Raw genomic sequence first — 14,273 nt, forward strand, 5'->3', positions numbered from 1 at the left:
TCTCTCTCTCTCTCTCTCTCTCTCTCTCTCTCTCTCTCTCTCTCTCCGTGTCTCTCTCCTTCCTCTCTCTCTGTCTGTCTCTCTCTCTCTCTCTCTCTCTCTCTCTGTGTCTCCCTCCTGCCTCTCTCTCTGTCTGTCTCTCTCTCTCTCTCTCTCTCTCCGTGTCTCTCTCCTTCCTCTCTCTCTGTCTGTCTCTCTCTCTGTCTCTCTCTCTCTCTCTCTCTCTCTCTCTCTCTCTCTCTCTCTGTGTCTCCCTCCTGCCTCTCTCTCTGTCTGTCTCTCTCTCTCTCTCTCTCTCTCTCCGTGTCTCTCTCCTTCCTCTCTCTCTCTCTCTCTCTCTCTCTCTCTCTCTCTCTCTCTCTCTCTCTCTCTCTCTCTCTGTGTCTCTCTCCTGCCTCTCTCTCGGTCTGTCTGTCTCTCTCTCTCTCTGTGTGTGTGTCGCTCTCTCTCTCTCTCTCTCTCTCTCTCTCTCTCTCTCTCTCTCTCTCTCTCTCTGTCTCTCTCCTGCCTCTCTCTCTGTCTGTCTCTCTCTCTTATAAAAATGTTAAGAGCTCGTTTAAAAGTAGATTTTTGCTACTTCAGAATGATGGATGACCTGGAATGTTTTGGCAGTGTGTGGTGTTGTAGAAATGTACTTTGCTTGTGTTGTGGGTGAGGAGCTGGTCTTGGGGAGGGTCCTGAGATGATTTAGATTGTGTGAATCTTGTGTTACTGACCATGTTGCTCTTTGTGTTGTCATTTTCTTGTGATTTTTAGGAAAGGATTGTTAAAAGTCTCTCTCTCCTGCCCCCCCCCCCTCTCTCTCACACACAGTGTGTGTGTGTGTGTCAGAATTCGGAGCATGCAGGAGAGGTGAGAAACACACAGGGTTGGCGTGTTAAAGAAGGACTTACATCTCTTGTAATTTGTAATGGTTTAATTAGCAGGCGGTGAGCCGGGGGTCTGAACAGGGGGCGCTGAGCGCGGCGCCCTATCCGTGCGTGCACGCTAATCTGGGCTGATCCCCCTCCGAGGGAGCGTCTCTATTGTCGGCGGTAAATAGCTGCAGTCAGAGGTGCGAGACTCGATCCCAGCAGGGAGGGCCTGGCAGCTTGGCGTGATTGTTGCCTGCTCGCCGAGGCTCATCCTCCCCGAATCCTCCTGAGCGGATTCCTGGGTGACAGTGTGCGTCTGCCCGCGGAACAAAGACGTGTCAAGTGGGGGGACGGCGCTGCCCTCTGGCTCGGCACGCCGTCGAGTCGCAGCCTGCACCACCACAGGTGCGGCGTGCGTCTCGCTACAGTCTCGCAAACTGCCTCTTTCTTTTTTCCTTTCTTGTTGCACACCTACCACTTGGTTTCCTCGCTCTCTTCTCCCATTTTCCTGCCCGACCCCTTGACCCCCTCCCCCAGTGCACCCTCCCACACACACACACACACACACTCTCTCTCGTCCTGTAATTCATGTCGCTCATCTTCCGTGTTTGCAGGAGAGACAAATTAAAAGGGGAATCTCATCTTGCTCTGTCACACTGAGCCGCGGGCCTCATGAATCACAATAAATTCTATTAAGCGGGGCTCCCTGTGTTCCCCCGCCCCCCACCATAACCCTGGGGGCTCCTGCCCCGTCACCGCTAAACATCTGTGTTTATTTACACAATCACACACCTAACTAACTGATCCTAAATGGTCTGCTCCACCGGAAGAGCACAGTTACTGCTCATCTGCAGCAAGCCAGAGCCGTCTGCTCCTTCTCTTTGTAAGCCAAGGGACGGGGATGCCGCGGCGCTGAACTGCCTGCTGCTGTCTTTTAGAGACGCTACTGGCACGGGTGTGGGAATAAATTCTGAGGTGTCACCAGCCAAGAGTCAGGTGAGAAGGCGTAAGACACCCACCCAGGGGTCATTACATGACCCCGTTGTTTTAAGATGGGGAGCAACCACACACACACAAACACCATGCACAAGGCTGCACAGATTTGCACAGAGCTGCACAAAGCTGCACAGAGTTGTACAGAGCTGCACAGAGCTGCACAGATTTGCACAGAGCTGCACAAAGCTGCACAGAGTTGTACAGAGCTGCACAAGGCTGCACAGAGCTGCAGGTAACATGCTGCATCACCTTTAACCGGCTGAAACCAATCTGATGTGTCGTCTTGCTTTTCTGGGTTGTTGGTTAGCTAAAAGACATGGTTCAGACAAGCTAACTGTAGCTCTGCTGAGCTGCTGCAAAAGCATCTATTTTATAATGTCAATTCTAAAACGCTAGCTAAGCTAACTGCTAGCCCGTTCAGACCAGCAGTTCCAGCAGTCATCCTGGCTGGCGTTCGGTCTGGACAGTGATTTGTTTTGTTTAGTTGAGATATGTGTGTTGGGTTGGATACGTGTGTCCTTGTAGTTTCTGGATGTGTTTTTGTCTTTGTGTTGCACTGATGTGGGCTGGGGGAAACGATATGTCGGTTTGGTTCATGTACTTGCATACATGAAATGAAACGACCAAGTGTTTCCGATGTCATCGTTAAGCGTCCCGTCAGGATGTGATGTGACTAACGTGTAACGTTAGATACCCAGCTGTCATGCTGCAGACCACACCAGACCTACTTCACATTACAAATTAACACAACGATCCCACATCATTCGGCTCACAACAAAGCCACACGAGTCGTGTTTAACAATGTGTGGCACCGTGTGTCCTTGTTTGGCATCGCTGTCTCAGCTCCAGACTCAAACGGGGATAACACGGCGTGTGTGAGCATCTTCCATGTCAACATTTTGGTTTTCCAGGGGTCAAAGGTGGCAGCTCTTACTCTGAATCAGCTTCCCACCTGCACTCCTTGCCAGGCCGGGGCGGCGGCGTGTCTTCGCGCCGCTCTTGAGTTTCTGTGGCTCGCTGTGAGCACATGACAGCAAGGACAAGATACCTCGCCACCTGCCGTCGTGTGAAGAAAGACCCCTGCCTCCCCCGTCTCCCCTCTAATGAACTAAGTCAAGTGGTTGGTTTCCCAGCTAACGGCGGCTGTAGCGCTGGCTGATGGCAGGCGGCTTGTTTTGTCACGCTCCTCGTAAGAAGCTCACCTCTGCCCGTGTGCATGCACGCCAGTATATAAATTGCTGAATCAGTGTCAGTGATAGAGTAATGGCACGGGAGACGCCGTAAATTAGAGCAAGCCATCGCGGGGCGCAGACACTGGCTGTCGTGTCTGAGTGAGCGCCGCGCTCCTGGGCTAATGAATACCTTCATCTGGCCCCGGCAGTCAGCAGATTGCCCTGCGTTGATGGATACTGTCAGCCCTCTGCCACACCACATTTCACCGCACAATAAACATGGTTGTCAAAACCAAACAAAGTGAAATCAATTCGTCTTGTACAGTGAGTGCATGCTAAATGAAATTAACGTACTGCGGAGATTGGTGGCGGAAAAGGTAGTGTATTATTTCTGAATTCACAGCGGCTGTAAGGCCTGTAGCATTTCGGCACGCAAGGCCTGACTCTGTGCGTACTCTGCAAGAGGCACGAGTACACAAAACCCAACAACGAAAAAGGGGCATTACAACTTTTGAGAGACACGGCACGTGTGTGTGCGCTGGACCAGGGCCCCTTGTCGAGATTGAAAAGCAAGCATTCCCCAGCAGTACGGCGTATTAGTTGAGGACTCTTTAATGCAACAGTAGGTGGCGATATAACTCCATCTGGTTGCAATTCGCAATGAATGCAGAAGAAGTACAGCGTGTTGGCGTGCAGGCTGCCCGGTAGCCTCGGATAGCGGCTGTAGCTGCGAGGCTGAAAACACCACTGGTAGCTTGAGACCAGTCCTGGCAAGGCGGGTGGCGGTCGACCTTTCGGGATTATTTCTAGTTTTGTTTCTTTTTTTTCCTGAAAAGGCCTCTAGAAAATGGAGTTTCTACTAATTCAGCCACACGGGCTTCCTCTTCACTGACTCCCGCCATGTCACTGCTCTCTAAGTCCTCACTCACTGACCACCTCGCTGGTCGCTTATCAAATTCGTGAATACCCGGAAGGCGTCGGGATATTGTCCCGCCCACAACTCAACAACATATGATTGGCTAAGACAACTGTCGAAAGGTCCTGGCACGGGGGCGCCCCTGATTCACCCAGATACCATCGGAAGAAAACTTGTGATTGGTCCATTTCCCGTTCATTATATGAACCCACTGTTTGCCAAGACATATTAGTCCAAGTTTATAACGCTGACCTAGAAACTATTATTATTATTTCAGTGGATTAAAATAATTAAAAAATATTCATTTGGAGTACAAAAATTCTTTCAATATTTTTTCTTGGGTATTCGCAGAATACCTTGAAGGTCCAGAGGGTTCCCCTCTGGTGTGTGTGTGTGTGTCCACTTAGTTTGTGCATACAAGGCAGGCTTTTCTTCCCCCCATAGTTTTGCAGGGGCTTGGTGTTTTGGGTTGAGCCCTCAGCCCAGGCCTTCAGTAGTGGATGGTCACATGACGCGTTGGACAGAGCTATATGTTACGATAAGGACCTTATATAAAGAGACAAATTGCAGATAAATATGTATGGTGTATCTATGCTGAGGGAAAACAAGTCGTCCTCATGGACAGATGGACTCCAGACACCGTTTGAATTCCAAACACATTACTTACAGACAGGCTTAATCAGACGGACTGTCGACCATACCTGGCGGCACGGTGGCCCAGGGGTTAGCTGCTGCCTCAAAGCAAGAAGGTCCCTGGGTTCGAACCTCAGGCCGTCCCGGTTCCTTTCTGTGTGGAGTTTGCATGTTCTCCAGTTTCCTCCCACCATCAAAATTACATGCCTGTTAGGGTTAATACTTCTGCCTCTGCCCCTGAGCAAGGCAGTATGAAGAAATAACTGGAGTTGGTCCCTGGGCGCTGCACGGCGGCGGCCCACTGCTCCTAGCTACACAGCTAGGAGGGCTTAAATGCAGAGAGTAAATTTCATTTGTAAGTATGTACAGAATGAGTAATAGAGTATTCTGTTCTATTCTGTTCTATTCTATTCTGTTCTGTTCTATTCTGTTCTATTCTATTCTGTTCTTATGAAATGGTTATGGTCACGAGTTCATGTGCGTGAGTATGTATGAGGCTGAGTTTACCCTTTTCATCCTCCGCTAGTTGAGAATACCCACTTTCCAAAGCGGGAAGTAATTATATTTGTGGAAGCAGTTTGTTTCTTGGCGGTGCGGAGCGAGGCGAGCGTCGTGTGACTGGTGCAGTAATCTCACACGAAACCCAGCCCTCCATTACTCATTAAGAGTTTGATTTTGTTTATCAAGTAAAATAATAATAGAAATCAAAACCCAGGTAACGCGTGCCAAGGCTGCTGGTGGAATGGCCTAATGAGAAGGCTTCACATGTGGATGATGAAATATGCATGAGTCATCCCAAGCTTTCTTTTCCAGATTTGAGATCATTAAAGATGTATCGTAGCATATGGAAAGCTTTTTTTGTCTTATTTTTCAAGCCTTGTTTATCAACATGTTTTGGTTTGTTTAAATATTCATATTGCTTTTATTTAATTCTTTCACATCTTACATATAAAAGGAAGCAAATGCGCATGCAAAGAGAAATCATTATCAGTCTGATGTACAGTTTAATATGGAGGAGCTCTCTTATGCTGATTGTGAATGGCCTGATTGAGAAACGGCAGTCTGCAGCCTGGTTTGTTTGTGTTTGTGTGTGAGTTTGTGTGTTTGTGTGTGAGTGTGTGTGTGAGTGTGTACTGGCATGGAGGAGGAGGAGGAAGGCTGTGTCTGTACTCATATATATATATATTATATGTGTTAGTACAGCATTATGTATTAGTATGTTTTAGTATACATATAATACATGCATTATGTGTGTGTGTGTGTGTGGGAGAGAGTGTTTTTTTTTTTTTTTAATTCAGATTAAAATTAAATTAAAATAAAGAGCTACTCTTTATTCTATCCTTTTCTTTTTAAGGACTGTCTCAAATACCATGCTGGTTATTAATTTCGGCACCTTGTATGTTTTATAGAAACCTAAATGTTGCCTTGTTAAAATGGGATCGCCGGTTTGAATCCCCGTGTTACCTCCGGCTTGGTCGGGCGTCCCTACAGGTCTGCGGATGGGAAGTCAGATGTGGGTATGTGTCCTGGTCGCTGTACTAGCGCCTCCTCTGGTTGGGGGTGGAGGGGGAACTGGGGGGAATAGCGTGATCCTCCCACGCGCTACATCCCCCTGGTGAAACTCCTCACTGTCAGGTGAAAAGAAGCGGCTGGTGACTCCACATGTATGGGGGGAGACTTGTGGTAGTCTGCAGCCCTCCCCGGATCAGCAGAGGGGGTGGAGCAGAGACTGGGACGGCTCGGAAGAGCGGGGTAATTGGTCAAGTACAATTGGGGAGAAAAAGGGGGAACCCCCCCCCCCAAAAAAAAGAATGCATGTGGCTGAGTAGAGGAGTGTGAATGCATGCTGAGGATCAGACCACATAGTTAGCTAGCGTGTAAGATCCTCTGAGTGCGGGTCTGCCTTAGATTCACATAGCATCCTACTTATCTAACGTGTGGGTTAAGACATTTTGTTCTGTCCAATGGAGGGTCAGCCCGCTGTGGCTCGGGGCTGGTGTGAGAGCAGCCCCGGGAGAGCGCCGGTCACAGTGGGCGGGGCTGATATTGACCGTGACTCATGGTATTTCATTCACCGCTTACCTCACTATTTGTTCCGCTCGTTCTCACTCTGGCCTTTCCAGGGAGCCAACAGGTCAATGGCTCCTCAGATAAACCACAACCCTATTATTGTTGGCCAACAGGGGGCGCCAGCACTACTGAAGCGCGGGTCTACAGGGAGTCCCGAGGAAGGAACAGCAACGAGCCCCACATCAAAAGGCCCATGAACGCGTTCATGGTGTGGGCCAAGGATGAGCGACGCAAGATCCTGCAGGCCTTCCCCGACATGCACAACTCCAACATCAGCAAAATCTTGGGTAGGCCCATCGCATTCACACATCACGTCTCTCCGCGAGTATTCCAGTCAGCCGCTCGGCCAGGGCAGTAAACATGCAGCTCCTGCAGAGATGCCTACAAGCACTTCAAAAGATCCATACATTATAAAAGAAAGCAGGGGAAGTTGTGGAATCATTTTCTGGTCATCGATGCCTGTTTCTCACCAGCAGATGTTTTGGATCCGGTCAGGAAATTAAGCACTTCACGTACTGCATCCACATTTACTGAAATACCTTTTTTTTTTTTTTTTAGGGCCCATGCAGGTTTGTTAATGTTGAAATTGATTATCTTCCATTCTCGCCGCTAGTCTTCTCACGTGGACGTTAGCACTGTTGGCTGTTAAATTTGCTGTGTTTTAAACCAAATGCCGGTAGCAAGAGGAAACCGCTTCATTCATGACACAGCAAGCAGGCACATGGCCTGAAGAACAACTCCGGTGTACTGTTCAGACCAGAGATTCATTGGTGATAAGTAGAGATATGCCCTTCAGCATTTTTCATTAAAACAAAACTGCACATTTTCCAGACCGGAACATAGATTTTGGTGGATTCACACCAGGATTGAGGTATTTGATGTTGGATATGAGTTTGTTACTCTCAGCTTAAGGTATGCTGGTGCAGTTCCCATCTGTGCATGTGTGAACATCGGTACATACTATAGGCTACCAAACTCTAGCGAGGGGCGGGGGCCGGGTGGCGCCGGTGGAGGACCAGGGAGAGACCATTGGTATGGTATCTGATTGGCCACTGTGGATCAATCCACTTCAGTGGGATTGCTCCAGATGGATTTGTAGCATGTCCTTGCTGGGTTCACCATAAAAAACGAAGCTGCTGAAATGCGCCGCGTCTCCTCAGCATTGGGATTCTATAGATCAAGCTTATTCAAATTGGCAATACCCAGTAGATCATAGTTGAAAGCCAGCAATATTTACCGCACTAGCCTTTTGTTGTCTCCAAGCTTTTACATCAACAAGTCTGCCTCCTTAGATCAGTGGTTCTCAATCCGGTCCTCAGGGACCCCCCCCCCCCCCTGCCATACTGCACATCTTCTATTCTGCAGGAGCTGAGTTGCATTAGCCTGTCCTGCCAGGTCTGATAACTCCCTGATACCTGCAATACCTGACACTACAGGTGAATGTAATTGACTTCTTGATAGAATAGGAAGCCATCAGTACCGGGGGTCTCCGGGGACCTAGTGCAGAACCACTGCCTCACATAGTAAATCCCTTTACATGAAAACCAGTAACCCCATCAGTGGGAGGAAAGCAACGAGTTGCTTACATGCAAAGTGTGTTGTCATGCTTTTAGGATGACTTCAGACACAAAACAGTTGTTGCCTGGTTGGGCCTGTGAAGTGTAGGCGATCAGAACACTGAGCAAGGGAACAATTTCATTTTAAACGTTTATCAGGAATAAAGACAAGAAAAACGACTGGAGAGAAGTTTTTTTTTACAGTTTTCATAAAAAGAAAAAAATGTTAGACAACTTAGCGAGACTCTCAACTTTACACAATTTACAAATAAATTGAATTGCGTTACATTTTTAAGATATTGCCAACTTATTAATTCTCCTCTCTCCGTTCCTGTCTTTTCCACTCCTCACGTGTGGTACACGTTGGGGAAATGGGTCACTTGGTCGCCGTTGGAACGTGGATGCTGACATGGCACACGGTGAACACCACTGACCTGACGCTGATGACCACAGACTTCCACTGATCTGGCTAGCAGCCAACTTTACAAACGATGGCTAGCAGCCAACTTTACAAACGATGGCTAACAGCCAATTTTAACAAACGATGGCTAGCAGCTAACTTTTACAAACGATGGCTAACAGCCAACTTTACAAACGATGGCTAACTTTTACAAACGATGGATAACAGCCAACTTTACAAACGATGGCTAACAGCCAACTTTACAAACGATGGCTAGCAGCCAACTTTTACAAACGATGGCTAACTTTTACAAACGATGGATAACAGCCAACTTTACAAACAATGGCTAACAGATAACTTTTACAAACGATGGCTAGCAGCTCACTTTTACAAACTATGGCTAACAGATAACTTTTACAAACGATGGCTAACAGCTAACTTTTACAAACGATGGTTAACAGCTAACTTTTACAAACAATGGATAACAGCCAACTTTACAAACAATGGCTAACAGATAACTTTTACAAACGATGGCTAGCAGCTAACTTTTACAAACGATGGTTAACAGCTAACTTTTACAAATGATGGCTAACAGCTAACTTTTACAAACAATGGGTAACAGCTAACTTTACAAACTATGGCTAACAGATAACTTTTAAAAACGATGGCTAGCAGCTAACTTTTACAAACGATGGCTAACAGAAACTGGTCAGACATCCATGATGGGGTTTTTACAACAGGAAGTAAAGCGCTGATAAGACAGTCTGATTAGTCAAAGTTTTAGAGAAATTTGGTTATTTCAAACCATGTAAATTAACTAATTAAAATATTAATCATACTATTTCCCTTGAATGGAGTACTCACAGTAACTGGGCTAACTGGAAATGAATAAATAATAAAATAATAATAATAGTAACTGAATAACTGGTTTCCCTGTAAATGTGTTCATGTGCTTACACATGAAATCGTGTAAATTAAGGTGTGTACACATCAGATGTGTTTACGTGAAGAAGACACTGTTTGTAGACCTCCATGTCTTATGGCATGGCCTGCCATGAGGTAGATGGACCAGTTAAGGATAATGGATTTCCAATTTATCACATTTCTTTTTATCAAAAAAAAAAAGTTTATCCAACTCAATGGAGCATCAACACTTTTCCTGGCAGTTTTGGAAGTTTTATTGCCCTTTCTGTCAAGCTTTTTTATCCGAACGGATAAAATCTACATACAGGAAACACTTGCACGGAAACGTAGCTATTGTTCCAATCCAATCTGATGCTAGACATGTGTTCGTGGTGCAGGTTCCCGGTGGAAGTCGATGTCTAATCAAGAGAAGCAGCCCTACTACGAGGAGCAGGCCCGTCTCAGCAAGATCCACCTAGAGAAGTACCCCAACTACAAGTACAAGCCGCGGCCCAAGAGGACCTGCATCATTGATGGCAAAAAGCTTCGCATCGGAGAATACAAGCAGATGATGCGCTCACGGCGGCAAGAGATGAGGCAGTTCTTCACTGTGGGGTAAGCACACAGTAACAAACTGATAGATGGATGGATGGATGGATGGATGGATGGATACTGTACAAACAGTCATATACACACACACACGTGTGCAATGCATGATATCCAGACAATAGAATGGTATCTCGTGTAGCTTGTCCTGGTAGCCTCTGTGGACAACGTAAGAACTTGTAACATTAAACTGAAGTTTTTTTTTCCGTCAGTGCTTTTCTTCAGACGTGTGCGGTGACATGTGTTGTTGCACATGACTATATTTCAACTAAATGAAAAAGCACACTAGCCAACATTTTCCTCCACTAACTAAGCATTTCATTAGTTGTGATTTAATAACTGAAAACAATTGCAGTCTGCGAATGAAGCATGTAAGGCAGACATTATTATAGGATATAAACCATAAGTATAGGCTGACAGAAGGCCGGGGAGTTTCGCTCCGGACGTTAACTCCTTAATTTACCGTGTGTGGTCAGCAAACAGAACCTCTCCTCCAGGTGTTCCCACATCAGTCGTAACCTCCGTGGAGGCTGGAGCATCAATCATCCAACACAACAGCAGACAGAAGTGGCGCTAACCACATATTGCCTTTATGCCACCTATAAACCGGCTACGATTTCTGAAGAACTCAAAACATCTCTTTCCCCCAAATCACTTCCACAGAGTCACTGGCTTAAAGCGAGACCGCTGTGGGGAACACTTAATCCAACATCCTCCGTTTAAAGTGCGTGGAAGAAATCATCTTTAGAGTTCCCCTATGCAGCGCTCAGGCTCTCACATTCTTTCCATTTATTTGATAATGCACTTTTATTTATTTCATTCGTCACATGTGAAGGCGAGCCCTTTCACCACAAACTGAATCATGATAGAGGAAGAGTGGCGTCCGGGTAGCGTAGCGGTCCATTCTGTTGCCTGCCAACACGGGGATCGCCGGTTCGAATCCCCGTGTTACCTCCAGCTTGGTCGGGCGTCCCTACAGACACAATTGGCCGTGTCTGCGGGTGGGAAGCCGGATGTGGGTATGTGTTCTGGTCACTGCACTAGCGCCTCCTCTGGTCGGTCGGGGCGCCTGTTCAGGGGGGAGGGGGAACTGGGGGGGAATAGCGTGATCCTCCCACGCGCTACGTCCCCCTGGCGAAACTCCTGTCAGGTGAAAAGAGGCGGCTGGTGACTCCACATGTATGGGAGGAGGCATGTGGTAGCCTGCAGCCCTCCCTGGATCAGCAGAGGGGGTGGAGCAGAGACCGGGACAACTCGGAAGAGTGGGGTAATTGGCCAAGTACAATTGGGGAGAAAAACGTGGGAAAATCCAAAAAAGTACACACGCAAAGAAAAAAAGAAAAAAAGAGGAAGACTTGATTAGCAATCCCTTTGTCTCTCTCTCTCTCTCTCTCTCTCTCTCCCTCTCTCCCTCTCTCTCCTCCCACCGTCAGGCAGCAGCCACAGATCCCCATCAGCACCAGTGCCGGTGTAGTCTATCCCGGGGCCATCAGCATGGCGACCACCACGCCCTCCCCTCAGATGACCTCCGAGTGCTCGAGTACCTCGGCCAGCCCCGAGCCTTCCATCCCCGTCATCCAGAGCACCTACAACATGAAGCTAGAGCCCAGCGCCATGACCAACAACAACGAGCCCGTCAACGGGGAGGACGAGATGGACATGTACGAGGACTTTGAAGACGAGCCCAAATCAGACTATAGCAGTGAGAATGACACGCAAGAGCCCGTCAGCGCCAACTGAGGCCCCTGCAAAGGAAGAGCGTCCGCAACAGGTTGTACAGGAAGGAGGCCTGGAGGGCTTTTTCTGATCCGGGGGAGAGAAAAAAACAAAAGGAAAAAAAAAACTTGACCACAAAACTATAAAGGTGAAAAACAGAAAACCAACCCCAGACGGTGGTGTATCATCTAGGAGCCAGCATGCATTATGTGGCTTTGTCCGAATCAACGGCTATTTGGTCTTAAGTGTCTCTTAAAGTGTGTGAAGCAGTTTGGTTGTGGTAATTTGCCTTTTTTTTTTCCCTCTAATCTCTTCTTCTTCTTTTTTTTTTTGTTTATTTTTTTTAAAAATGTGTGTGTGTGTGTGTGTGTGTGTGTGTGTTGTGATCATGGACATCTGCGAAGTTAGGTTGTCACCTGTAACAAAAGACAGAACTTGAAATTATTTGATAGAAATCTATAAATCTTACGGTCATTTACCTTTTTTTTTTTTGTTCTTCATGTAGATACTTTTGATACATCATTAAACAGTAATGTAATGTATCAAAAGCATCTAGATGCTTTTGATACATTACATTACTGTTTTATGATGTAATGTATCAAAGGCATGTAGATACTTTTGATACATTGTTAGTTTTATGATGTAATGTATCAAAAGCATGTAGATACTTTTGATAAATCATTAAACAGTAATGTATCAAAGGCATGTAGATAATTTTGATACATCATTAAACAGTAATGTAATGTATCTACATGCTTTTGATACGTTACATTACTGTTTATGATGGGATTATACTCTCACTCAGGTATGCTGTGCCAGCCAACAGCTTGTGAATGTGTTCAACCCCAATTAACATGTCACCAGGACAAAATATTGAAAAATTCATATGGAGATGTTCCGTCTTTCTGTAGAGGGAAAATTACACACTCCATTTACTATTATTATTATTATTAGTAGTAGTAGTAGTGTTATTACTGTTATACAAACTGCACAGCTTTAGTGCAGAAGTGCCAAACATTTCAAGTTTTCTTGGTTAAAATAGCTGAAGTCTTGTAAGGCTGCATGAGTCTTAGACAATCTCTTGATCTCTTGGTGCAGCCTCATTATCCGGTCTCTCTCTAATTCACCCCGACAGAACAAACAAACGAATCTCAGGAAATTTGGAGACGGCACGGTCTGCAGGAAGCGATGCGAGGTTTCTGGGTGGTGGCTCGTGAGGCTCACTGTTCCTCCGGAGAGCCCGATTGCAGTGATCACCAATGGCCCCAGACCGGGTTCGTTTTGTTTCCCGTTCGGCCGGCCGGGTCCGCGCAGAGCCCTGCGGCGTCCTCCGCTCATCCCCTTGCCCTCCGTCACGCCCTTACTCACCAATTTCTTAATCAGAGTGATTGTAATCAGGCCAGAGCGCTAAAGGGCCAGAGGCAATCTGCGGGATTGGAACAGCAGTGAAATGCAGCTTTGGGGCATTACAATCTCAAATTGATGTTACACAGTGTGCAGCTACAGTACGTCCTCCTAAACGCTTTAGCCCCATTTGGACGGCAAGTTTAAAGTCTTTGGTCTTAAAATGTCACCCCCCCCCCCCCACCCAAACTTAAGTCTTTTTCGACATTGTAAATCTTAAATTGCCACTAAGAAGTCTTAAAGCATAGCGTGGTCATCGGGTTGATGCAATGAGCTGATTACTGCAGTAGTCTTAACAGGAAGAGGGACGGTTTATGAGGGTTTTTCCGAAAACGGAAAGAAAAGACTATAACTACTATATGCCCGTAGCATTTTACCTCTTTTCATATTCACAGGAGTGGATATGTTTTACCCCATCTTATCCAAAACGTGGCTATCTGCATTAGTGCACTTACATAAACACTTAACCGACTGTCGTCGCCCCTGTATTTAAGCCTTGTTACTTTGTATCGTGTAATGACAGTTTTTGAAAAGCGCTTATCGTTTGTATTTAAAATACCACACGTGGTGTCTCCCGAACACTAGAGTAAAAGTCGGCCGTCCTGATATCGGCTGAAAAGATGCCAAGGGAGGTTCCTCTGAGGACATGGCCGGCTGAAGCTCCTGTAGCGGCTAAGTTCCTTACTGAGGGATCTGAGATCCTCTTTAAGGGCCACGGGGTTAAAGTTGCTCCCCCCTCCCTGCCATGACTTGCCCTGACCCCCTGCCCACGACATTCCCGGCACCCAGGGGGCGCCATCTGGCTCAGAGCGGGTGGGATAGGAAACAATAAAGACGGGCTGTGCGGCCCTCATTGTTCTCTCCGTCACAGTGCCGAGCGGCGAAGGCCTCAACAGGTCCAGGCTGCAGGCGCTGCGGAGCAGATGGAGCAAGAACATCAAGCTGTGGGGGATTATGAAAATGACTGACGAGTGGATATCGTCTCAAATACAGCATTATTAATGCATGAGTCCTGCTATTCTCCTCCCTTGCCCTTGAACCTATCGG

General features: G+C 46.9%; 1 protein-coding gene across 3 annotated transcripts in view; it reads left to right on the forward strand.

Moving 5' to 3' along the window:
- The window catches only part of sox6 (SRY-box transcription factor 6), a 144,131-nt gene extending 132,285 nt beyond the window's left edge, over positions 1-11,846 (forward strand). For 2 of the 3 annotated variants that reach the window (XM_056278321.1, XM_056278320.1), the window contains exons 12-14: positions 6,695-6,928; positions 9,899-10,115; positions 11,540-11,846. In XM_056278321.1, the coding sequence (XP_056134296.1) occupies positions 6,695-6,928; positions 9,899-10,115; positions 11,540-11,846 (758 nt within the window). The remainder of the gene's footprint in view (positions 1-6,694; positions 6,929-9,898; positions 10,116-11,539) is intronic. The other variant, XM_056278322.1, reaches the window with a different exon arrangement.
- The last annotated feature ends 2,427 nt before the right edge of the window (positions 11,847-14,273 follow it).

This window comes from Lampris incognitus, chromosome 4 (assembly GCF_029633865.1).
Source record: "Lampris incognitus isolate fLamInc1 chromosome 4, fLamInc1.hap2, whole genome shotgun sequence".
Taxonomy (NCBI): domain Eukaryota; kingdom Metazoa; phylum Chordata; class Actinopteri; order Lampriformes; family Lampridae; genus Lampris; species Lampris incognitus.